Source organism: Miniopterus natalensis, chromosome 18 (genome assembly GCF_054644295.1).
Source record: "Miniopterus natalensis isolate mMinNat1 chromosome 18, mMinNat1.hap1, whole genome shotgun sequence".
Classification (NCBI taxonomy): Eukaryota; Metazoa; Chordata; class Mammalia; order Chiroptera; family Miniopteridae; genus Miniopterus; species Miniopterus natalensis.
In genome coordinates this window covers 10,015,297-10,038,599 of record NC_142098.1, presented here as the reverse complement: position 1 = coordinate 10,038,599, position 23,303 = coordinate 10,015,297, and the positions used below count along the sequence as shown (strand labels likewise).

The window sequence follows — 23,303 nt, the reverse complement described above, 5'->3', positions numbered from 1 at the left end:
TGAGGCCTGCGTGCTTACCCACTATGCAAGGTTGAAGGGCAGAAGCACAGATCCAGGGCAATTTCCATTGCAGGACTGGTCAGGGAACTGCTACAGGACTGTGGGTCTAGACAGGGGACAGAAGAGGAAATGAGGCAGAAAGGGGCTGGGAGAACTCAGACACAAGGCCTATCCGGCCATTGGTTCAGGTCTTACCTTCCACTAACGCCCTCAAATTTAGTCTTTATACATTATCCCCAAAGAGGTTACAACTAGTCACAGACATTGCTCGTCTGTACAGCTGTATTTACAAAATGTAATTATCAACAATATTCTAGAAGTCATCTTTTAAGACCTATCTACAGCAGCTGACATAGTCATGTTCCTCCTGACAACCCTCTCTTCACTTGGCTTCAGGACACTGTACTCTCCTGGTCCTACTTCCTCAATGGCTGCTGCTTCTGTCTCCTCTGTTGGTTCTGTGAATGAAAAAGGGGCTACCTAGGAGCCCTGACAAACTCAGGCAGCCACATGGCAGGCCTGACAAGCTCAGTGATGGAACATAACCTCACAGGATGGTCTGATAATAAATTCCTAACTGGGCAGGCCACGGTGGGTAGCTACATCCCAGGCCCATAGCTTCTTGAGCAAAGGTCAGTCTTAACCTTGAGCGAGCCCTGTCCATTGCTCTTATGTGTCTAGGATAAAGGACCTTTAAAATGTTAGAGTAATTTCCCCCCCAGACCCTTCAGAATCACAACTGCAGGCACCAGAGCACAGAGACCAGGAAACTCCTCCCTGTTATCTTGTGGCCCACATGCCATCTTTGCAGTGCTATAAATGCTCAGTGTTAGCGATCCTGCACCCACCTATGAAAAAGAAGTGTTTCTCCGTTTGGCTTTTTATACAGTCCTGGAGATGTCCTCGCTTTGCTTTCTCCTGCCTCTTTAATCGACCAACGATGGAGTTCAGGTAACCTTCCTTGTTTTTCTCCTTTGATTCCAAATGTATAAAATGAACTGCAAACAAATAAAACAAAAAAATAAAATGAGCTGCGTAACAGCCATTCTCCAGGGCATTTTTTCAATCTGTTGAGATGTTGCTTCTGGTCATGTCCTCAAAACATTGGCGTAAATGAATTCCTACACAATCTCCTGTTGGTTTGGATGCTCTTACCTTGCCAGTTCCTACTCACACCATCCCTTGCTCCTAAGTGTCTGTGTCTGGAAACCCCTGAATCCCTCGGCTGCAACACCCTGCCTCAAGGCTGGCTCCCTCACTTCCTTGGAGACCTCACTTTCTCAGTGAGGTCTCTTCCCTACCATCTACTTAGAACCGCACATCCTTTAACCCTCACTCCCTCTTCCCTCCTTTATCTCTGAAGAAGTTCAATGAAGTAAATTTGAAGATCTAATTGGCTTTATTGAGCTATTCGTGAATCCCGCAGCATCCCACTGAACAAACAAAAGTTGTACAAAACGGAAAGTTTAGTGCTAGAAGGAGAAGCCCCGGGGGTGCGCTGGTTCGGGCACGGCCCCCGCAGACTCGTTAGCAGCGAAATTAAGGAGCATAAGTTGCAGCAGCAAAACACGTGCCTCGGTCGCATAAAACCAATTTCAGGTTCTGCCCGGGAAGAGGCTCGACTGCGCAGCCGCAGGAACTGGGCGGAGCCTGCGCAGCCGCACAAGAAGCTGGGCGGGTCTGCGCAACCGTAGAAGCAGCTGGCGGCCGGGACGTGGGGGCTGCACGGAACCCCGCTGTTCCGCGCCCGGCCTGAGGCAGCTGGAGCCGAGTGGGTCTGACCCCTGCGCCCCTCACAGCAGCGGGGGAGACCGGCTCCGCCGCCGCGGCCTCGGGCCACCAGCCGCCCTCCCCACAGCCGCCGCCATCATGCTCCTGCCCGTGTTCACCCTGAAACTGCGCCACAAAATCATCCCCCGCATGGTGGCCGTGGGGCGCTACGACGGGACGCACCCGTGCCTGGCGGCCGCCACCCAAGCGGGCAAGGTAACCGTTCCCGCCTGCCCTGGGCCCGGGCTCCTGGAGTCCGGGGCTCCCCGGGGGCCGCGCCCCTCGGCCCCGCCCCTCGTTCCTCGGCTCCGCCCCCAGCCGGGGTTGCCCGGCAACCGGTCGTAGCCATCCTGTAGTTCTAAATCCCGCGCAGAATAATGAACAATGGGGTTTCGCACGAGTGGCTTTTCGGAGCAGTTAACTTTGCCTTCAAGCACTTAGACTCGGACAGAGTTGAAGTCCCTGTGCACTGAGGGAGCTTAGGAAAGAGCAGCCCGCAGGAGGGGCCAGGGGCTGGCCAGGGTTAGCGGCGGTAGCAGACCTCAGATTCGGGCCCAGGAGTCACTCTGAACGCCTCACACTATCTCAGACTGCCTCGAGCCAAACAACTTGATGAAAAAGAAAGAATACAAACGAAATGATTCAGATTGCACTTGTGATCTGTATCCATGTACATTCACATCTTTTCCTGTAACTTATTCACGAAGTACCTACTACGTGTTTACTGTGTGCCAGGTGCTGTGCAAGGTGTGGGAGTCACAGGGATGAAAAAGACGTGATCATTCAACAGTCACCAGACTTTTACTGAACACCTCCTCTCTGTTAGATGTTGAGGATTTAAAGATGAAGCTGGAGTCCCTACTTTCTGAAAGCTTATTGTCCAGAAGGACAACAGACAAGGCAAATCAAGGCACTGTGTATTGATGGAGGCTTGCCTCAGATACATGGAATACAGTGACACCAAGGGCAATAGCTTCTGACAGTTACAAAAGGTTATTATTATATCACCTATCTCGGCATTCTTGCAACAATGCCAAGGGCAGAGGCATAGCGCAGGTGTATTGGATCCTGGCTCTGGTACCTACTAATTTCATGACCTTGGGCCAAGTACTTAATAATAGTATCTACCACATAGGGTTGTTATGAAGACTAAATAAGTTAATATGAATCAGTTGGCATATAAGAAATGTTCACTAATTGTTAGCTGTTATTTTTTACTACTCCCACTTGACTGACTAGCGGTTTTGAGAGGCTCAAAGTAATACCTGAGGTCACTCAACCAGAAAGTCATGGAAATGAGATTAGAGTCCCATGTTCTCTGACACAGTCCAGATTTAATAATGATTAAAACATTTATATAATGATTTATAGTTTTCAAAACACTTCCACCTATGTTGTATGTTATTTCATGCCTTGAGATACACGATTAAAAAATAATCATTTTCATTAAGTAGTTTAATGGAGAAAAGCGCTTAGCACAAGCTCTGGCACATAATGATGTTAGTTGTTATTGTTAAGAAGCGCTGACAAATGCCAGAAGTTCATATTGGTTCTGTTGTAGGTGCATAGCAGTTAAATAAATGGGCTGGAAAGGGCCCATTGATAGTAGCTCAGCCGCTAATCTATTGAGGTCTTACTATGTGCTAGGCACTCTTCTTAGCTCTGCAGGTGCAAGGGTGACTGTGACAGTCAAGTCTCATCCCCTTAGAGCTTACATTTGAGAGCGGGAGCCAGACAATTAAAGGGCAAATGTATTTTTATATCTAAGATCTCCCCCATCCCAACCCCAGTCACCCCTCTTGGGAGTGATATCACCCCCTTGAGAATGCACATTCTAGTCCAAACCTTTTTACAGATGAAGCCCAAGGCAATTGAATGATTTGTGCAGACACTCTGACAGTTATATTTATGATCGTTGAAACTGCTAAATAAATAAACTTTGGGCTGATTATTTAATTCTATCTTACTAGTATAGAATGAAAGCTTTCAAGAAGCTTGATTTTTATGACTCAATTTAAGTTTGTAAAACAGATTTGCTAACTACCAGACTGTTTTTTTGTTTTTGTTTTTAACATTTCTTTATTGATTTCAGAGAGAGGAAAGGAGAGGGAGAGAGAGATATAGAAACATCAATGATGAGAGAGTCATTGATCAGCTGCAGCCTGCAACCCGGGCATGTGCCCTGACCAGGAATCGAACCCTGATCTCCTGGATCCTAGGTCGATGCTCAACCGCTGAGCCATGCCAGGCCAGGCTACCAGACTGTTTTAAGGGTTAGGAAGTGAACTCATTAGGTGTTTGGATGAAAGGTACTAAAGGAAGTGTTTATTATTCTATTTGCTGGGATGGTTTTGGTGTGTAGCAATCATTATGGCTGGTAGCAGCTTCCTATTATAGGCTGATCTGAAAAAGGCTGGCTTGCCAGAGTGCTTTGACAGCCTGCTGGTGGGTAGCATGTAAGCTGCCCTGATAAGCAGCAACTAGACCTTGTCCATTACCCTGTTCTTTGCAAGGCCAAGAACCACGGATTCCCACAATTCACAGTCATTGAAAGCCAGCCATGCACAGAACTGTGTTACGGGTGTTTTAAGTAAGTTTCATAGGTAATTAAACTGACTTCTTGTTAATGTTGATATCTGTTTATAACCTCAGTCTTTAAAAATGTATTTTAATTTTACATTTTTGGTATTTTAAGGGAATGTAATTAACTGGTTTTGTTTTAGGTTTTTATTCACAATCCTCATACACGGAGCCAGCATTTCAGTGTGCCCAGGGTCTTCCAGAGCCCCCTGGAGTCTGATGTTTCTCTTCTCAACATTAACCAAGCTGTCAGCTGCCTGACTGCAGGAGTATTGAATCCTGAACTTAGCTATGATGCTCTTTTAGTGGGGACACAGACTAATCTTTTGGCTTATGATGTCTACAATAATTCAGATTTTTTCTACAGAGAGGCAAGTATATCTTTATAACAGTAAAATTCCCATTACCCATTAATGTTCATTTTTGTTATGCTTGAATGAGATCAGACATTTATTTTGGCTGTATTATGTGGTTGTTGTACTGTAGTTAAACAACATGGTGATTTTTCCATTTGCATTTGCTTTATCCACTTCACATTTAATTGGTCATGGTTACTAACCGCTTTCATTTTGCATTTCCCTTGTGAACAGGGATGTAGAATACCTTTTCCTGTGCTTATTGCCTATTTATATGTCATTTGTGAAGTGTTATAGTCTTTTACCTATTTATATGTTGGTAGTTTGTGTGTATTTTTGATTTGTAGATGTTCTTTGGATATAGTGGATACAAGTTCTCTGTCAGATTTATATGCAATGAATATTTTCTCCTAGTATGTGGCTTATTCCAACAGGTAGGTGCCTTTTAATGAGTAAAAGTTTTCAGTTTTGATGAACCCCAGCTGATCAATTTTTTTCTTGAATGGTTAGTGCTTTTCCTGCCCTTCTAAGAAATCTTTGGTCACATAGATACGCTTCCTATGTTATTGTACAATACTGGAATTGAGTTTAGGACTGTATTAGTCAGGGTTCTCCAGATAAACAAAATTACTAAGGATGTGTATATTTAGAGAGAGGGGTGGGGAGGGATATATTTTAAAGAATTGGTTCACACGGTTGTGGAGACTGGCAAGTCCAAAATTTGCAGGGTCGGCCAGCAGGCTGGAGGCCCAGGGGAGTTGATGTTGAAACTCAAGACTGAAGGCAGTCTGGTGGCAGAATTCTTCCTTCCTCAGGGGCCAGTCTTTTTTCTATTAAGGTCTTCAGCTGACTGGATGAGACCCACCCACATTATAGAGAGTAATCTGCATTTCTCAAAGGCTATGGATTTAAAGGTTAATCTCATCTAAAAAATATCTTCACAGAAGCATCTAGAATAATATTTGGCTGAATATCCTAGAGAGCCTTGGACTTTGTAGCAGTTTATTGTAGCAGATTAGTGTGTGATGCCTAAGGCCTGAGTGTACCCTGGATCTTCGCTCATCCTTGCATCAGCACGTTTGCCACAGGGACTGTCCTCAGGGGACCTGCTTCTCAAGAGACCATGTGGCTTCTCACAGTTGATGACGGAGGAATTTGAGTATCCAAATAAAGAGAAGGATTCATGTTAAGTCCAGGGTGCCTATGCGTCCTTATCTGAGATTTTATATCTTTTTTCTTCTTAGGTGGCAGATGGGGCCAATGCAGTTGTGTTGGGGACATTGGGAGACATTTCCTCTCCTCTTGCAATTATTGGTGGAAATTGTGCTCTGCAGGGCTTTGATCATGAAGGAAATGATCTCTTTTGGACGGTATGAAGATGAAAACACTCTTTAGTACTCTTAAACATTTTCACTCTTAATGTTCTTTATTTAAGTTTTGTTCTTTTCCATTGACTGTAATGAATAGAGAAAACAAAATGAAACCATGTTTATAATTCTGAACATTAAAAAAAGTTATGCAAAGTTTGAGTAACACCTGTTAGTGGTTTGTATAATCTTCCCTTTCATGTAGTTATTATAGTCAGATTGAATGAAAAAAGAGGGCATGTTTATGATACTGGGTTCTATTTTCAGGTTACTGGAGATAATGTTCATTCCTTGGCCTTATGTGACTTTGACAGTGATGGGAAAAAAGAGGTATGTGGGGGAATAGATACTTCTCTTTGTGTTCAGCTGAATAAATCTTCCCATGACAGTGACCTTGGTGTTGAGAAAAGTGTTAGCTTCTCATGGTGGCCGTTGGTGCTCTGTTGCCTAAATAATGAGCTAACTGGCCCCATTTGTCTTTCTCCTCTCTTTTGAACAATAAATCACTTTGTTTGTCTAACACAAAGATCAAGGCCAATGTGTTTCAAAGACACAGGGCGGGGAGGGAGGGTGGAACAGTTGATGTGACCACAGTCATATCCAAATCTTATAACTTGCTTCTGATACTTTCGAACCATATCAGTAAATAGTTTATGATTTTGGCCAACTTTTTCAGGGACTTAGAAGTTTTGGAGATGGGCTCTTAGCCTTTGAAATGATTCTCGTGGTCACTCTAGAAATTAGCTTCTTGAGCAGCCAGCAAAATGCTGTGTTGGGCAGTGACTTACCCCTCCCTTGTCCATGGATACTGGCCTCTGGCATTTGAAACAGGGCTTCTATCTGCAGGCAGACAGGTGCCGAACCAGGGAGCACTTTCAGGTGTGTGCTGGAAAAACGCGCCCTGATGGGATATGCAGCCCACATGGCAGGATGTGCAGCCCACATGGCAGGAGAGAATCTCTAGAGCCGCTGTTTCTTCACTCACTGAATTTGTTGACCTTCATTAGAGGGAACCTTCCTGAGTATTGGCTTGCTGGGAGATTGGAAGTCTTGGGTAGCAGTAAAAACATATATTATGGAATTCTTTTGTTTTATTTATGAAACTTTTTCTGTATTCACTTGCTGAACTCAATATGCATGATTTTTTTTTAAGCTTCTTGTTGGATCTGAGGATTTTGATATCCGAGTTTTTAAAGAAGATGAGATTGTGGCAGAAATGACAGAAACAGAGGTAAGAAGTGGTAACCTTGGGCAATATAGATCAGCACATCAAATATAACATCAAATGAGAGTGCTGGGACACTTGCCCACAATCCATACAGTAGTAGGGTAAAAACTGGAGGGATTAAACAGCTGTACAATACAGAGAAAGAAGCTTTTAAAAATCTTATATAAGATATATTTGGAAAAGACTGATTAAATAGAGGAGAATTATTGAGCAGAAAGGCATTTCTTTTATTGAGTTACTACATCATCATCATCATCATCATCATCATAACTTTTTATTGTGCACCTAATATGTGCCAGGCACTGTTCTAAGCGCTTTACATGAACTAACTCATTTAATCCTGCAGCAACCTTATTAGGAAGGAAACACTATTCCCATTTTACAGATGAAACGGATATTAAGTTTCCTTGTTAAATTACACACACAAGGTCATGGCTATTAAGTGGCTTGGTCAGGATTTGAACCTTTGTGCCTTGTCTTCCTCCTCCTTGTGTCTATTAAACGGGATTGAGTGACGTGCATACATGATATTTTTATACTTTTTCTCTTCATTCAAATTAAGTACTTCTTAGGCATATTTCTGTAGGTAAACTTAAAAATTAGATGTTAGAGAACTTGGCTAGTCTATTCGTGATTAGAATTACTTCATGTAATTGAACTGGATATGTTTCTTAAAGAGTTTAAACTTCATTTTTTAAAGCAGTGCCTAAGACTGCCTTTGTCCTTTGGAGTTTTCACGTTCTTAGGATATATGCTGCTGGTTTTCCAGCACTGAGCAAGATGGAAACAGAAGAATTAGGATATTCTGAATTAGGGAAAGAGAATAGGCTAAAGGAGCAATGGCTTGTGAACATTGTAAATGGACAGAAAAACAACAACAGAAGGGAGTCTGAGAAGTCAGAATGGCAGGATTCTGCAAAATGTAGTCAGGTGGTGTTTGGGAGTCTGGCCTCTAAACCGCATTTGACCACTTGTCCTTGGCTCCACGCCACCTACGAAAGCAATCTAGGCCCTGGCCAGTGTGGCTCGGTTGGGCATCGTCCTGTGCACTGAAAGGTTGCTGGTTCGATTCCTGGTAAGGGCACATGCTTGGGTTGCAGGCTGGAGGCCCAGTAGGGGGTGTGCAGGAGGCAGTGGATCACTGTTTCTCACATTGATGTCTCTCTCTCTCCCTCTCCCTTCCTCTCTCTCTAACAATCAATAAAAAAATCTTTAAACCAAGCAACCAAAAACCATCTAGGAAGTCAGGCTTCTAATCCCCTAACTGCAGAGGGGGCCAAAAAGCAAAACTTGCATATTGATATACAAAGTGTTATCAATGATTTTAACTAATTGACTGTTATCCTATAGTGAGAGCCATGGATCTTTACTTAGTCCTACTATGCTTTTTATATACTTGAAGTTACTATGATTGTAAAGTGAAAGTTATGGACTGAGAAGAAACGAAGGAGAGAGAGAAGTGCCAAGAGCAGCAGTCTGAAGGCTGTGTCTATATAGGGGCTTCTGTTTTCTGTGTATGTGCTTAACATGTTTTTCTGGAGAGAAGGTCCTTAGCTTTCATTAGGTTCTTAAAGGGGTTTGCCACCTCCCCACCTGACTCCCCCCCCCCCCAAAAAAAAACAACTTGAGAATCACTGGCCTATAGGTGCTGTGCCTGCATTGCCATGTCCCTTTCATGCAAATTTATAGTAAACTTTTTCCCATTTGGTGGGAATCATCCAGGTTTTGTTGAATTTCTGTTTATCATCAATATTAGATGTGAGGAGGGTGCATTCTTTCATACACCTTTTTCCTAAATCCTAGAGGAGGCCAGGAGAACATGAACTAGAAGTGACTGTTGATCCTCTAGTACACAAAAGAAACTTGTGAACTGAGGAAGGACTAAGGGACCTAGGGAATCTGGGGCTTACATTTATGAAAATGTAGACTTTATAAAATTATTCATTTCAGGGCCATTTTCCTGTCCTTTCAGTTTGATTTTGCCCCTAGCTCAAATGTCTTTTCCCAGATCAGCAAAATCGTAATTCATTTGGCAGTTCAACAGTACCAAGTACTGCTGGAGGAATGCCTTAAGCTAAATAATTCTGAAATCCTAACAGTTCTTTGTATTCAGAGTTAAGTGATGTGGGTGGTTTTGTAGAAAAGCTGTAGGCATAGAGGAAATTACATAACTATTCTTTGCTTTACAATTGACTTAATATCTCTTTTATTAGGGTCAGAATGAGAAAGTAGGTCTGCAGGATCATAGAGGTTATTAAGCTTTGGTTTTAACTTTAAAAGGTAATTTTGTTTAGTATCTAAAAATTTATCCTTTTGAGATGTTAAATCCCAAAACAGTCCTGTAAATATTTCTCTGTAACATATATGCCTTCTGTATGTTGTCACATACATACACAGAGGCATGTGCTTGGGTTGCCACTTTTTGAATGATTATGTTTTTTCCTAAAAAATGTCTTTTATCTCTAGTACACACATAATGTCACAGAAAGAAAAGTATACACATAAAAGATATTCAGTTGTGGATTTTGTAAGTCTTTTAAAAATTTAGACCGTGGGATAGTATAAGTTAAGGCAATTGGAATAATCATTAAAGCAGTTTCGAGCTATTGTGTATTATACCTATTGTACATACTCTAGATCTTGTGTATGTAGCTTATTTCCTCCTTTTTCCCTCAATTTTATTGTATTTCTTTTTGCAGTTTGCTGAAACTTGCCACATAAGCTTAATCTAAAACAGCAAACGTTGTGAGTTTATTTAGTTGTGATTATCCAGCTTGTGCAATAGATGAGATGGGTCCTATGGACTAGAAGTGCATTTAAGTCTAATTTTAACACACTTGTAGCAAGGCATGCAGTTTTATAAAGCCATGCTTTGCCTTAAATTGAGCCTTCATGAAATGTAGTAGTGTTTTCCTGTGTTATTTTTTTGCAGATAATCACCTCTCTTTGCCCCATGTATGGCAGTCGATTTGGTTATGCCCTTTCTAACGGCACAGTTGGAGTTTATGACAAAACAGCCCGATACTGGAGAATTAAAGTTAGTATGATTCAGCCTCTGATATGCAGGAATTTTATACATACTGAGAGACTTCTGTACTAATTATTGAAATTCCTTTTCAGTCCAAAAATCATGCCATGAGCATTCATGCTTTTGACCTTAATTCTGATGGAGTGTGTGAACTGATAACTGGCTGGTCCAATGGGAAGGTAAGTTAAATAGCAGAGTTCAGATATAAATCAAAGTAATAATTGTCTGAGACATATTGGCTGTATGATCCAGAGAAATAACTTGAGGGTACAAACTCACACTCCTTGGCTGTACTTTCAAATTTAACTTCATAATCTTTCCGCACTTTTTCTTCCCGCTATAGTTGTCAGCACTACAGAGTAACTAAATGTCCTTTTGGCCTTATGGGCCTATTTGGGTGATAACCTCCAGCAGATTCTTTCTAAATCTCTTCCTAGAAGGAATGGGAATCCATGCAGTCAGGTTGACTCTAGGCATAGGCCAGTGAAACAAGGAATTTTAATAAGCTAATAAAGAATTGTGTATCGCTCTTTTCTAATAAATCTTAAAATTGACTGAAAACCTAGAATTAATGGGAATGATGTTTCCCCAGGTGTAACATCAAAATAAAATCTTTTTGCTTTCTTTCCTTTTTTCACTTTAACTCAGTCTTTTCTGCATTTGGCAAGTCAGGATTGTTTGTGGGAAGCTGCCCGTGTGCTGCCAGGGCTCCATGGGCGCCGTCGGCCCTGACTCTCTTGTCTGTCAGCGGCCCATTGCCTGGAGACCAGCTCATTCCTGGCTTTTCTTCTGTGGTTTTTCTTTCCTTCCGGCCAGGACCTTATAAACCTTCCTTTGCTGTTATGTTGGTTCATGCTTTTCCTCTTGGTTTTGTCTTTGGTATGGGTGTTAAAAATTATAAGGGAAGACTGTGTAGTTTCATATTAAGAAATTTGAAAATCCAAAGGTGAAGGGATGAAGCAAGAAAACCTCAAAACTCTTAGACACAGACAACAGTGTGGTGACCACCAGAGGGGACGAGAGTGGGGGAGGCAGGGGAGGGGGAGCGGGAGAGACGGGACCCGAGGAGGCTTGGCTTGGGTGGTGAGCACACAGTACAACATACGGATGATGTGCTGGAGAAGTATACACCTGAAACCTATATAATTTTATTGGCCAGTGTCACCCCAATAAACTCAATTAAAAATAAAGAAAGAAATAAACTTGAAAATCCATAAAATGGACCATATTCTGGGAGAATATAAGTTACAATTGATTAAAAAATTAGGAATTACTAGACTTGAGAAGTTATCAAAAGTTTCCTCCAAATAGGACTCCGGGCCTAGGTATTCTTATAGTTAAACACTTTAAACATTTTAAGAATTTCTATTATATCATCTGTTTCAGCGCATTAAAAAAATAAGAAAATTGCAGTTCATTATATAAGTAGAAAAACTGATATCTACACTTACCAGAAATAGCACAGAAAAGGGAAATATACAGATAGAACATGTGAATATAGATGCAAAAAGACTAAATGAATGTATCTGCCCAGTTAACTTTGTCAGTAGGTCATTTGTTGAGTTAGAGGGCTGTCCTCTCCTCCAGGGCAAAACCTTCATGCCAAATTAAGCAAACGAGCAGAAGACCCACAGAAATATTAATTTGTAGTCCAAATTAATGACCCTTGTTTGCTAAATACTGTGGAAGTGCAGTGCTGAAGGCTTTTCAGAGGTTGGAAAGAAGCAAGTTCAGTTCAGTCTGAGTTAATGGGTTATGTTGGTGTGTTAAGAGCTTTGCTAAAATACAGGCCATTCATTACCTCACAGGCTTCAGCATCCATAATTTTCAGGCTTACATGATGCTGTTACTAATAGTGTGGATATGTGAGTGCGGTATTCTCCGGACAAGGGGTAGGAGCTAGTAGTAGGCCATGATCTAAATTACTTTATTTTCTCATTGCAAAGTTCTGACCACAGGATGTTTCTGAAAAGACAAAAGCATTGCGTAGCATCGGTCATTGAGATGATTGCTCTACCAGATTTTCTATACTAGCCTTTTGCTGATAATACATGTGTTCTTGCTGAGAACACAATCATCTCTTTAAGTGATCATTCTTCATTGTTTTTGAGATGCATCTGTTTCTGAAGAGTCACATATGTACTTGCCTCTCTTAGGAAGAGGCGGCTAGGACGACTCTAGGTATCTCAGTAGTTATTATGGGGCAGAAGGACTCCTAAACAGGGTATTATAAAAGCTTCTATCTATGGGGGAAGGTTGGCTAGTTTGGCATTTTCAAACTCTAGATATAACTATATTTTATACATTTATATATATTAAAGATAAGTTTTTTTATATAGAGCTAACATTTCTTGTATACCTCTATGTGCCAGGCCCTGTTCTAGGTGCTTTACACGTGTTTAGTCCTTTAGGCCTCATCCCAACCCTGTGAAGTATAGATGCAGTTACTGTCCTCATGTTCTTGTCATCAATTCTAGATGAGGAGACCAAGCCCAGGATGGTTAAGAAACTTGCCCAAGTTCCCAGAGATAGTAAGGGCAAAGCTGGAACCAGAACCTGGGCAGTTTGGACTTTTTCACTATGTACTATATGTACTGCCTCTCAGCTAACTCATTTATCCAAAAGCAATATTATGTAAAAGCCAGTATGTAAAATAATTTATTTATAAAGAAGAAAATGCAGATGGTTAAGGCCTCTTATGGTCCCCTCGGGCTGTAGAGGTCACAGGTGCCTCCTCAGAAGCTACAGGGCTCCATGGAGTACTCTTGGAAACTGCTAAACTCAATGACCTTTAAATTTTGGGGTTTTTAAAAAATAGTAACATAAGTGCTTTTTCAATGTCTTATTTTATTTTTAGGTAGATGCTCGAAGTGACCGAACTGGGGAGGTCATCTTTAAAGACAATTTTTCTTCTGCAATCGCTGGTGTGGTAGAGGGAGATTATCGGATGGATGGCCACGTACAGTTAATCTGCTGCTCAGTGGACGGGGAAAGTAAATTGGGATGGGAAACCCCTTGAGGAGTCAGATTTTCAGTTTTATTGGGTCAGAATACCAGGAAATTCCACTGTAAAGTGTTTGTGTTCCTATCCTCTGGTCCTAGTAAGTTCACCTAAGTTGGGGAAATGTGAACTTTGATTTTTGGTCTATAAGACCAGGTAATTGATGACTTACAAGTAGATCTGGCTATACTTGGGATATTCCTTAATGTGGTGAGCGTCTGTTCCTTCTTTTCAGTCCGGGGCTACCTGCCAGGCTCGGCTGAGATGAGAGGGAACCTTATGGACACCAGTGTAGAGCAGGACCTGATCCGAGAACTGAGTCAGAAAAAACAGAATCTGTTGCTGGAACTGCGTAACTATGAGGAAAATGCCAAGGTGGGGCCTAATGTGGAGGGGAAACAGAATCTGAAAAGTTGAGGGTGGCACGTGCAAAAGCAAAATGAGAATGTCTGTCTGTCTGCCACGGTGCAGGCTCCCTCCCACCCACTGGCAGAAGCGCAGGTGGCTTCAGCCTTTTTGGCCTGGGTCAGAATGGATAGGATATGTATCCTTTTATCTAGAAATGCCACTTCTAGGCAGCTGAGCTATAGAGATCTTTGCACAAGTGGTCCCAGACGTTTACTGCAGCACCACTTGTAGCAGTGAACCCTTGGAAGCGGCATAGATGTTGGCCAGGAGTAGGAAATACGTGCTGGCGACTGTGAAGCCACTCAGAAGAATGAAGTGTAGGTATCTGGGCTGGTGTGGAAGGATGTGTGTGGTAGTAAGCGAAAAAAAGGAGGAACAATATGTATGGAGTATCTTGTATCTTTTCAAAAACAAATTAACAGCCCTAGCTGGTTTGGCTCAGTGGGTAGAGCATCATCCTGCAGACTGAAGGGTCCCAGGTTTGATTCCAGCCAAGGGCATGTACCTCGGTTGCAGGCTCGTCCCCAGGTCCAGGTTGGGGCATGTGCAGGAAGCAACCAATCGATGCGTCTCTCTCACATCGCTGTTTCTCTCTCTCTACCCCCCTTCCACTCTCTGAAAAGCAGTGTGTGTGTGTGTGTATGTGTGTACACACCAAACTGGCTGGAGGATGAGCTGGGGAGAATTTTAATTTGTCCTGTTATGCATGACTGTATTTGAATTTGCTGTGCTAAATGAATTTTGTTTTTATTTATTTATTTATTTTTGATATTTTGTCTTCATTCTTTATTGATTTTAGAGAGATGAAAGGAAAGAGAGAAACATTGATTTGTTGTTACACTTACTATTTTGTTGTTGTTAATCCTCACCTTAGGATATTTTTTTCATTGCTTTTCAGAGAGAGTAGGAGGGAGGGAGGGGGAGAGAGAGAGAGAGAGAGGGAGACATCGATGTGAGACACATCGACTGGTTGCCATCCCCAGGCGCCCCAACTGGGGGCAGGGAGCAAACCCAAAACCGAGGTACATGCCCTTGACCGGGAATGGTGCACAGGCCGACATTCTAACCACTGAGCCACACCGGCCAGGGCTCCACTTATTTATGCATTCATTGGTTGTTCCTTATATGTGCCCTGACCAGGCATTGAACCCACAACCTTGGCATATCGGGACATGCTCTAACCAACTGGGCTATTTTGTTATTTTAAAAGAACAATATAAAAAGTTTGAAAGGCATGATGGGGTACAGTGGACTTTAAACACAGAAAGGGAAAAGGTCAGATGTAGAGCAAGGGGTGCTAATGAGAGTCCCCTGAATTCTAAAAAATCAGATTAATATAGTAAGACAAAGAGTGTGTCTGTTGAAGCAGAATAACCATAGTATTTAGAAGTGACATGAATTCACTGTTTGGTGACTGAGTTGGAAGCAGGTGAGATGTTTTTTGCAGGTGGAGTTGAGCAGTCTACTGAACGAGGCCGATGGGCAGCGAGGCATAATCCCAGCCAACACCAAGCTCCACACCGCCCTCTCAGTCAACCTGGGGAACGAGACCCAGGCTGCTCATGCAGAATTGTGCATTTCCACTTCAAATGGTGAGAAACTAGTTATAGCTGGTGTTCGTAGGCACCTGTGCTAGCCTGAGTGGTTCTTGAACTGCCTGCCATTTTCTCTCTTCCCTGCAGACACCATCATCAGAGCCGTATTGATTTTCGCAGAGGGCATTTTTCTAGGTGAAAGCCACGTGGTACACCCCAGCATTCACAACCTTTCCAGCTCCATCCGCATCCCAATTACACCTCCCAAGGATGTCCCTGTGGATTTGCATTTGAAAACCTTCGTGGGTTACAGAAGCAGGTGACCCTCTTCAAGTCAGTTTATTTGTAGACAGCACTGAAAGGAGGGCGAGATGTGCAGATTTTTCCAATATGCCAGGGATTCTGTGGGGCCACAAAAGCCTTTAGTGGTTCTGTCCACCCAAAGGTTTCCCAGGACCTTATTTCCCTAATCTTTAAAAAGGGGGGGAGGTATTTAAATTTAATATGGTTATTTTCTGATTTAGTCTGATGATTTTTTACACAAAAGTGTAAAAAGTATGTTTAATTGATGATTTGTCAACTTCTAGTTTTGACCACTAAGACTAAGGGGTTGGGATGCATCTTTATATTAGAGTTACATATAACGTCAGCTGGTGGAGAAAATCCACTAAATTTGTGGAAGACAAAACCCTTATCACACTTTTTTTAGGGTGTTTTAAACCTTTGGTGTATGTATGCATGTATGTAGACTCATGTTATCTCCAAACACCAAACCCCATTAATGTAGTAATTTAACCCTCAAGTTTTGGGGTTTTTTTCTGTGAAACTCTTAAATATCAACTTGATGACTCAGTTGTGACTTTCTTTTCTGGGCCCTGTGCTTTGAAATGCATTATATACGAAACAGTTCTCTTTTGTCCCATTGGTCGGCCATAGCACCCAGTTTCACGTGTTTGAACTGACGAGACAGCTCCCGCGATTCTCCATGTATGCGCTGACCAGCCCGGACCCTGCCGGCCAGCCGCTCAGTTACGTCAATTTCACCATCGCTGAACGGGCCCAGAGAGTGAGCATCTGGCTTTTTTCTTTCAATACTTTTGCATTTTACAATCCTTTAGATGTTATTTCTTAGAAGGGAGTAATCACATGAATGAGTTATTTGGTAGCAATAAATATGACATGAATGATGTGGCTTGGAGTTGGTTTGTAACCTGTAACAAAAATATTGCTAAAATACCCCCTCACTTTGAAAAACTGCACACCTTATTTACCTGAGCAATCCTTAGTTACAGGTGGATTCTCACCAGTTGTTTTCTTTTTTAATATGTCTTTATTGATTTCAGAGAGAGGAAGGGAGAGGGAGAAAGGTAGACACATCAATGATGAGAGTTATTGATCGGCTGTCTCCTGCACACCCCCGATGGGGATAGAGCCCGAAACCCCAGCATGTGCCCTGACCTGGAATCAAATTGCAATCTCCTGGATCATAGGTCAATGTCAACCCCTGAGCCACCAGTTTTTAGTTCCCTTTTCTATGGTTATGGTCTCAGTATGGTTGTCCTGACCTAGTGTTTCAAGAGGAACCTGCATCAAAATGGAAGGACAGTGGGACTTGGAGCTGGGAACATTTTTGGGTTCAAATGCTACCTTAACTAATGAAATTCTTAGTGATTTTGGGGAATTGCCTGGCACCAGTCTGAGCCTCAGTTTGCTTATCTGTAAGTGAGGATATCTTACCTCACAGGACCCCTGAAGATTACAATAATTGGTGTGACAGCACCTTGTAAACCTGAAAGATCTGATACTAATGTACTTTAACTGTAGCTGGACCTCAGGATTCTTAGTGAGGCTTTTCAATGGTGTAGGTTCTCAGGCCCCTGTCAGGCCTGTGGAACTAGAAACACTATAGGCGGGCCCTTCCAAAACCCCTCATGGTGGTTCTTCCGTGGAACCTGTTACAAACCACTGTAGAGTACTGTTACTACTAATATTAAAATTCATTTTTGTGTGGATGTGTCGCTGTGTCTGTGCTGTGTGCATGCATATTTCACTTAAAAAATTGTAAAGAATGGGCTGGAATAATTCTAAGCAGACTACACTGTCCAGGACATAGCCACAGAAGTGCTGTTATGTGAACAGAACTAGCATCATACCTGAATTGTTTCTGCATTGCATGTAAGATTATGTCTCAGTTGAAGATGCTATTAAATTATGCATTATGTCTGTGGAGCCAAACATAATGATGTTACCTAAGAACATGCAGGAGGTGGGGAAAAGGAGTGTGATTAGGTGGTGGTGGTGGTGGTGGTGGGTGAAGTATATGTAATTCTTTGTTTACCAAGCAATGAAACGAGAAAGAAGGATAACTCTTAACGATGACTGAAAAATGGAAATTCATTTCATCCTATTAATTTTTAAGGTGGTTGTATGGCTCAACCAGAACTTTCTGCTCCCAGAAGACACTAACATTCAGAATGCTCCTTTTCAAGTGTGTTTCACATCCTTACGGAACGGTAGCCAGATGTATATAAAAATAAAGCTCAGTGGAGAGGTAATGTTTAATGTCTTGGACATAGATTTCTCATGTAGTGTTAACCATTCAGTGCCAAGTGAGGGAGGTGACATCAATCTCAAGGTCATAAAACCCCATGTTTGAACTCAGTCTGTTAGTGTTAATCATCTTAGACACTGGGTATAACCTAGAACAGGGGTTTTCTGTCCCCCTCCCCTACTCCCCTCCCTCCCTCCCTCCCTCGTCTTAATTTGGGGAGGGTTAGGAATAGAGATAAACAGAAACATTTTCACTGTTTGAATGACTTTGTTGTTTACCTTATAAGACTAAGAGTGATCTTTTAGCCTGCTGCTAGAAATAATGAATGTGGTTTGTAATTTCCTTGAGGGCTGACCTCTTAGTCATCACCACATATAAATTTGTGCTCAATAAGTGTGCTGAATATGGAGAAATTCAGGTACTGTTTCAGCTTAGTCTGTCTTCAATATCTGAGGATGCTGAACTTGTCTCTTTTCCTCTGGACAGATCACTCTGAATACTGACGACATTGACCTGGCTGGTGACATCATCCAGTCAATGGCATCATTTTTTTCTATTGAAGACCTTCAGGTGGAAGCGGATTTCCCTGTCTACTTTGAGGAGTTACGAAAGGTGCTAGTTAAGGTGAGGGCACCCAGTGCACGCACTTATGAGAACATGGTGGTTTAATTTTGTCTGAAAGGATCTCTTAGGAGAGTAATGGTACTATGACTGTGTGCATGTTTTATGATGGTCATGTTTTGAAGAATTTTGCAAATTCTTAAAATCAAAATTGAACTAGTATTGGAGAGTTCACTAATTAAAGGATTTCCATTATAAGTGTGAGTGGCTAGTTCTTGACCCCTGCTTTGTTTAATTTAGAGGAATACTTTTTAAAAAACATATCAGCAGTTTCCTTTGCTGACCCTTCGTCTTATCTGCTGTACCTACTTTGCTCTTTGGTTAGTCCTTTCCAACAACACAGGTTCTAAAGAAAAAGGAAAAATAATAACTTTGTTGGCCCTAAATTATAACAAAGTTTCCACCCCAAATCTCTAAAAACGTGTGTGTTGCTGGGCCTCCCATGCTAAGACATGGAGAGGATCCAGATGGAATGCCACTGAACTGCTGGAGGCAGCAGACTGATCCCTTCACCGCGGAGGAGCTGACACAGTGGCGGCTAAGATGGGCCGAGTGAAGTGGGGAAGGAGGGGGCCGTGGTACATGGTAGACGGTCTTTGCAGTCTGTCTGGTTTTCAGGAAGTTTGGGAGCTCTCTCATTCCTGAGTGTTCATGGTCTCCAGGTGGATGAGTACCACTCAGTGCATCAGAAGCTCAGCGCTGACATGGCTGACAATTCTAACCTGATCCGCAGTCTGCTGGTCCGAGCTGAGGATGCCCGTCTCATGCGGGACATGTGAGTATTTGCCGTGGCTCGGCAGGTGCAGGGTGAAACACGTCAGCAATATGGAATAGAGCTCTCAGGTGCTACTAGGAGGAGTGTGGTTGGCACAAGGGCTTTGGAAGGTAACTTGGCATTATCAGTAGAGCTGACAATGTGCTTACCCTATGACCCAGCAACTCTCCTGCTTTATAACCTGGAAAAACGTATATAAACCAGGGTATTTGTACAAGGATGTTCATAACGGCATTGTTCATAAGAACCCCAAAGTGGAAACAATCCAAGCTAGCATATACAGCATAACAGATAAATTATGATATGTCCATACAGTGGACACTTCTCGCAGTGAGAATGCATGTATCTCAGTGACATGTACCAACATGGACAGATCGTATGAGCATAATGGAGATTGGAAGAAGACTCAAAGTGTATGTACAAAATGCTCCCATTTATATGTAGTTCAGAAGCAGACAAAACTAAACTCTCACCTGGGACACATACCTAGATGATAAAAAGAGAAAGAAATGCAGGGGAGAGATGATCGTGTAAGACAGCATTTTCTCCTGGGGAAGCAGGGACTGTTCAGAAAGAACAGACGGGGAAGCTTCTGGGTTGCTGGCAATGTCCTTTTTCTTGACCTGGCTAAAAAACATTTGTTCTATGAATTTTTTCAAATGTGATTACATTTTATAATGAAAAGTGAAAACGAATGTGGGCAGGTCTAGCACATTTTGTGTAATGAATGTTAATCTGGAACCTGGGTGATAAGCTGCCGTCTTGCTCCCTTTTCCCAGCAGTGGGCCCTTGATCGAATTCAAATAGACCATACACCAGTGACAGAGGACGATTACTGGTCTCAATTGATTTGGAAGGAATAGATTATTTGATAGAAACTTCTCAATGTTTTCAAAATGAACTTTAGTAGTTACCCTGTTTCAATGACAGTACGGATAAGAATGTATCTTCTTTTACGTGTCTAAGAAGTCAGCAAGTTTTTTCATTTAACCTTCTGTATTGAGGACAATGATGTTCAGTTTCTACTGATGTACACAGGAAAACAATGAAGAATCGCTATATGGAGCTCTATGATCTAAATAAAGATTTGCTAAATGGATATAAAATTCGCTGTAACAATCACACAGAGCTATTGGGAAACCTCAAAGCAGTAAACCAAGCAATTCAAAGAGCAGGTCGTCTGCGTGGTAAGTCTTTCTGTAGTGCTGGGAAGTAGCTTCTAGAATTCATATGGGGCCTATATCTATAAAGATACTTTAATACTTAAGTTGGCACCAGTTGCTTGAGTTTGTCAGCCTGTTGTCTGGCTTTAGTTAGTGTCCAGATTTCAAAGGGAAAGAAAGCTTGTAGCTCCTTTTCTTAGACTTTGTTGCATTCTCTAAAGAAAAACCTAGCAACATATACCCAAGAGGAAAGCCTTAAGTATACCTATTAAAAAAACAAGGGAGACTGAAAATTAGTTAAGTGTCCAATTTAAAATTTAGAAAAAATAATAAAACAAAGGAAGCAGAAATATATACCAGCCAGATTTATACCTAAAATATGCTGTTTTGGGTCAGTGCTTTTTACCTCCTTTTAAAAATAATCTTTGGTAGGTGGATCTGAACGTTGACCTTTTAAAACTGACTTGATTTCTAGGCTTGAAATGGTCTTTAGGTTTGTGATAAATTTCCTCACAGGTATCTTTTTTAGGGAATGCTAACATAAATTAGTTGAATTTGTATTACCTGTAACTCTTCTACCCTATTTTTATGCTGTTTTAAAGCTGGCCTCTGACTTATAATTTCACTTTTAATAATCCTTCAGATTGTACTAATTTGGTGTTTCTTTTCAAATAGTTGGAAAACCAAAGAACCAGGTGATCACTGCCTGTCGGGATGCGATTCGAAGCAACAACATCAACACGCTGTTCAGAATCATGCGGGTGGGGACAGCTTCTTCATAGGAGAGGGAATAGGTAATGAAGTTCCTAGCGTGTTTCTCCCTAAAATCTAGGCTGGTTTGCCTAGGGTGAACCCAGGGTGCTGAGAATGAAAATGGCCTTGGTGATCGTACAAATGGGAGACACAGCACTGCATCCAAAAAATGTATTCCCTTTCTGTTTTTAAGATCAATAGGGGCTGTTGCCGAAGAATACCCGGTTTGCATGGAGGAAGGTGAATGCTTCTGAACCACTGGGGCTTTGAAGTCCAGTACTTCTGTTTATATGTAAAGTTGGTGTATATACATGTCTTTTCCCTTGTAACTGAATTTATAATTTTAAAAGATTATCTACTTTTACATTAAAATTTAAAAGCATTGCACTTTGTGTTGACTGATTTTAAAAATCACTGCGTCAGAACTGCCAATTGTATTAACCATAATAAACCATTTGTATCATGTAGAGGAAAAAATGTGGATGTTAAATTTGTGTGCCTTCTCTTTAATCACTGAAAGGTTGGGTGTAAACAAATTTGTATTAAAAGTTCAGGGTGATCTGCTGGTTGGAGTAATGTTAACTGCTAACAGACCTCAGAATCCCCAAGGGCCCATTTATTTCTCTTTGTCATATTTCTCTAGCTATTCAGGGACCCAGGTTCCTGTAGTCATGAAGCTATGTTACCCTCTAGGGCAGCCTTTCTCAGCCTGAGTTCTCTAGAGAAACCAGCCTTGGGAAAATGACGGGGGCGACCATTTCACATCCATCACATACAGTGAAGACCTATGGCCTTGGGCTTCCCTCTCACTTGGAACCCTACTGCCGAAGGGCTTTCTTAAGTAAGGCCCTGCAGTTACTTCTGTCCAGGCCAGTGGAAGAGCAGCTTTCCAAGGCTGTGGTCTGGAAACGGTCCTCTCATTTCCACTCTCGCGCCCTTAGCCCGATGGCCACACCTGGCTGCCAGGCTGGGCGATGCTACCTAGCTGTGCCCACCAGGAAGACAAAGCTGAGGCGGTGCCAGTAGCTAGCAACTCCTTTTCTAAGTGTTAGTTTTGCCTTAAGGTAGATTTCAGGACTGGTTTAGTCAGTTTTCACATCTTAATAGCATTCATAAGTAGCTGAGGGAGAGGGGCCTTTCCTTGATGGTAAATGAACTTTACTAGTTTCCTCCAGTTGGCCATTTTGGATTACCTCTTCTGTATCTGAAAGGCTAGCCTGATGGAGTCCTAATTTTAATGAGGTTATGGCTTGTAATACCTTTGTTTTGCATTTTCAACCTGTAAGCTCAAAAGATAGCCACATAAACTGTGTTACTTTTGGTAATCCTTGACGTAGTAAAGAATCTTCTATCTGCTTCAAAGATGAGGAAATGGATGTGCAGGGATTAATTACCTGCCAGAGTCACAGAGCTGCTGGTAAAACTCGAGTCCCACTGTTGAGTCCTTTTCCATTTCAACCAGTCTAACTAACCTATACCTACTGAGATTAAAATCTCTAGTCAGTGGTGGTTTTCAATTGTATGGCACTTTTCATTTGTAGGGACCCTAACGGAATAATCTCACCAAGGGTCATTCTGTTGTTCTTCAGCCAAACTTCTTTCTTCTTAGACCTAAAAATATTCATGGGCAAAGCTTGATGGGGTCACCCTGCAGCAAGATATTTTTAAATATTCTTGATTATGAGTTTATTTTCACATTACTTTGACCCTCTTGATACTAGTATCTCTGAGCTCAGAAAGGCAGAATACTTCTACAGGGTCCCACAGCTTGGCTTTGTAAGTCATGTGTTGGTTTGAAACTAAGTAGTCATGGTCCTTTTTGCTATTCTGAACTGTTCCCAGGTAGGTGAGACTGGAAGAGATGAAAATGTTCATAGAACATTCAGTTACCTTCTTTTCTTAGAAGTTACCATGTTCAACTTAGGGATGAAAAAAACTGGTTATCAGTTACTTCTCTAGTTTTCTACCATGACAGAACATGGTACCTTCTAGAAGCTACACTTTAAGCTCTATTTTGTTGCAGCTTTAAGCGAACACTTGGCCTTCATGTAAAAGCTAATCTTGAGGATTCTGCTATCTGGGAGAAAGCTTTTCAGTTATTTTTTAGCATGCCCTTAAAAAAGTCACCACCACAAGGTACTCAAAATTTTACAGAGAGAATGGTTTT

At 41.9% G+C, this 23,303-nt stretch overlaps 1 protein-coding gene across 2 annotated transcripts; it reads left to right on the top strand.

Moving 5' to 3' along the window:
- The first annotated feature begins 1,839 nt into the window (after nucleotides 1-1,839).
- BBS2 (Bardet-Biedl syndrome 2) lies at nucleotides 1,840-21,613 on the top strand. Of its 2 annotated transcripts, XM_016221043.2 has the most exons (17): nucleotides 1,840-1,986; nucleotides 4,494-4,721; nucleotides 5,951-6,076; nucleotides 6,341-6,403; nucleotides 7,227-7,304; nucleotides 10,234-10,338; nucleotides 10,422-10,508; nucleotides 13,187-13,322; nucleotides 13,566-13,705; nucleotides 15,186-15,330; nucleotides 15,421-15,592; nucleotides 16,210-16,339; nucleotides 17,693-17,824; nucleotides 18,311-18,448; nucleotides 19,108-19,220; nucleotides 20,259-20,407; nucleotides 21,059-21,613. In XM_016221043.2, the coding sequence occupies exons 1-17, from the start codon at nucleotides 1,870-1,872 to the stop codon at nucleotides 21,163-21,165; spliced, it is 2,166 nt and encodes a 721-aa protein (XP_016076529.2). In that variant the 5' UTR covers nucleotides 1,840-1,869; the 3' UTR covers nucleotides 21,166-21,613. The 2 variants fall into 2 exon arrangements, with proteins under 2 accessions (XP_016076529.2, XP_016076530.2); XM_016221044.2 differs by lacking the exons at nucleotides 13,187-13,322; nucleotides 13,566-13,705 and having other exon boundaries at nucleotides 1,841-1,986.
- The last annotated feature ends 1,690 nt before the right edge of the window (nucleotides 21,614-23,303 follow it).

Coding starts and splice junctions, on each gene's coding strand:
- BBS2 (XM_016221043.2), top strand. CDS start 1,870: ATGCTCCTGCCCGTGTTCACCCTGAAACTGCGCCACAAAATCATCCCC. Junction 13,706..15,185: donor ACTATGAGGAAAATGCCAAG/GTGGGGCCTAAT, acceptor TGTTTTTTGCAG/GTGGAGTTGAGCAGTCTACT. Junction 19,221..20,258: donor GCCCGTCTCATGCGGGACAT/GTGAGTATTTGC, acceptor TGATGTACACAG/GAAAACAATGAAGAATCGCT.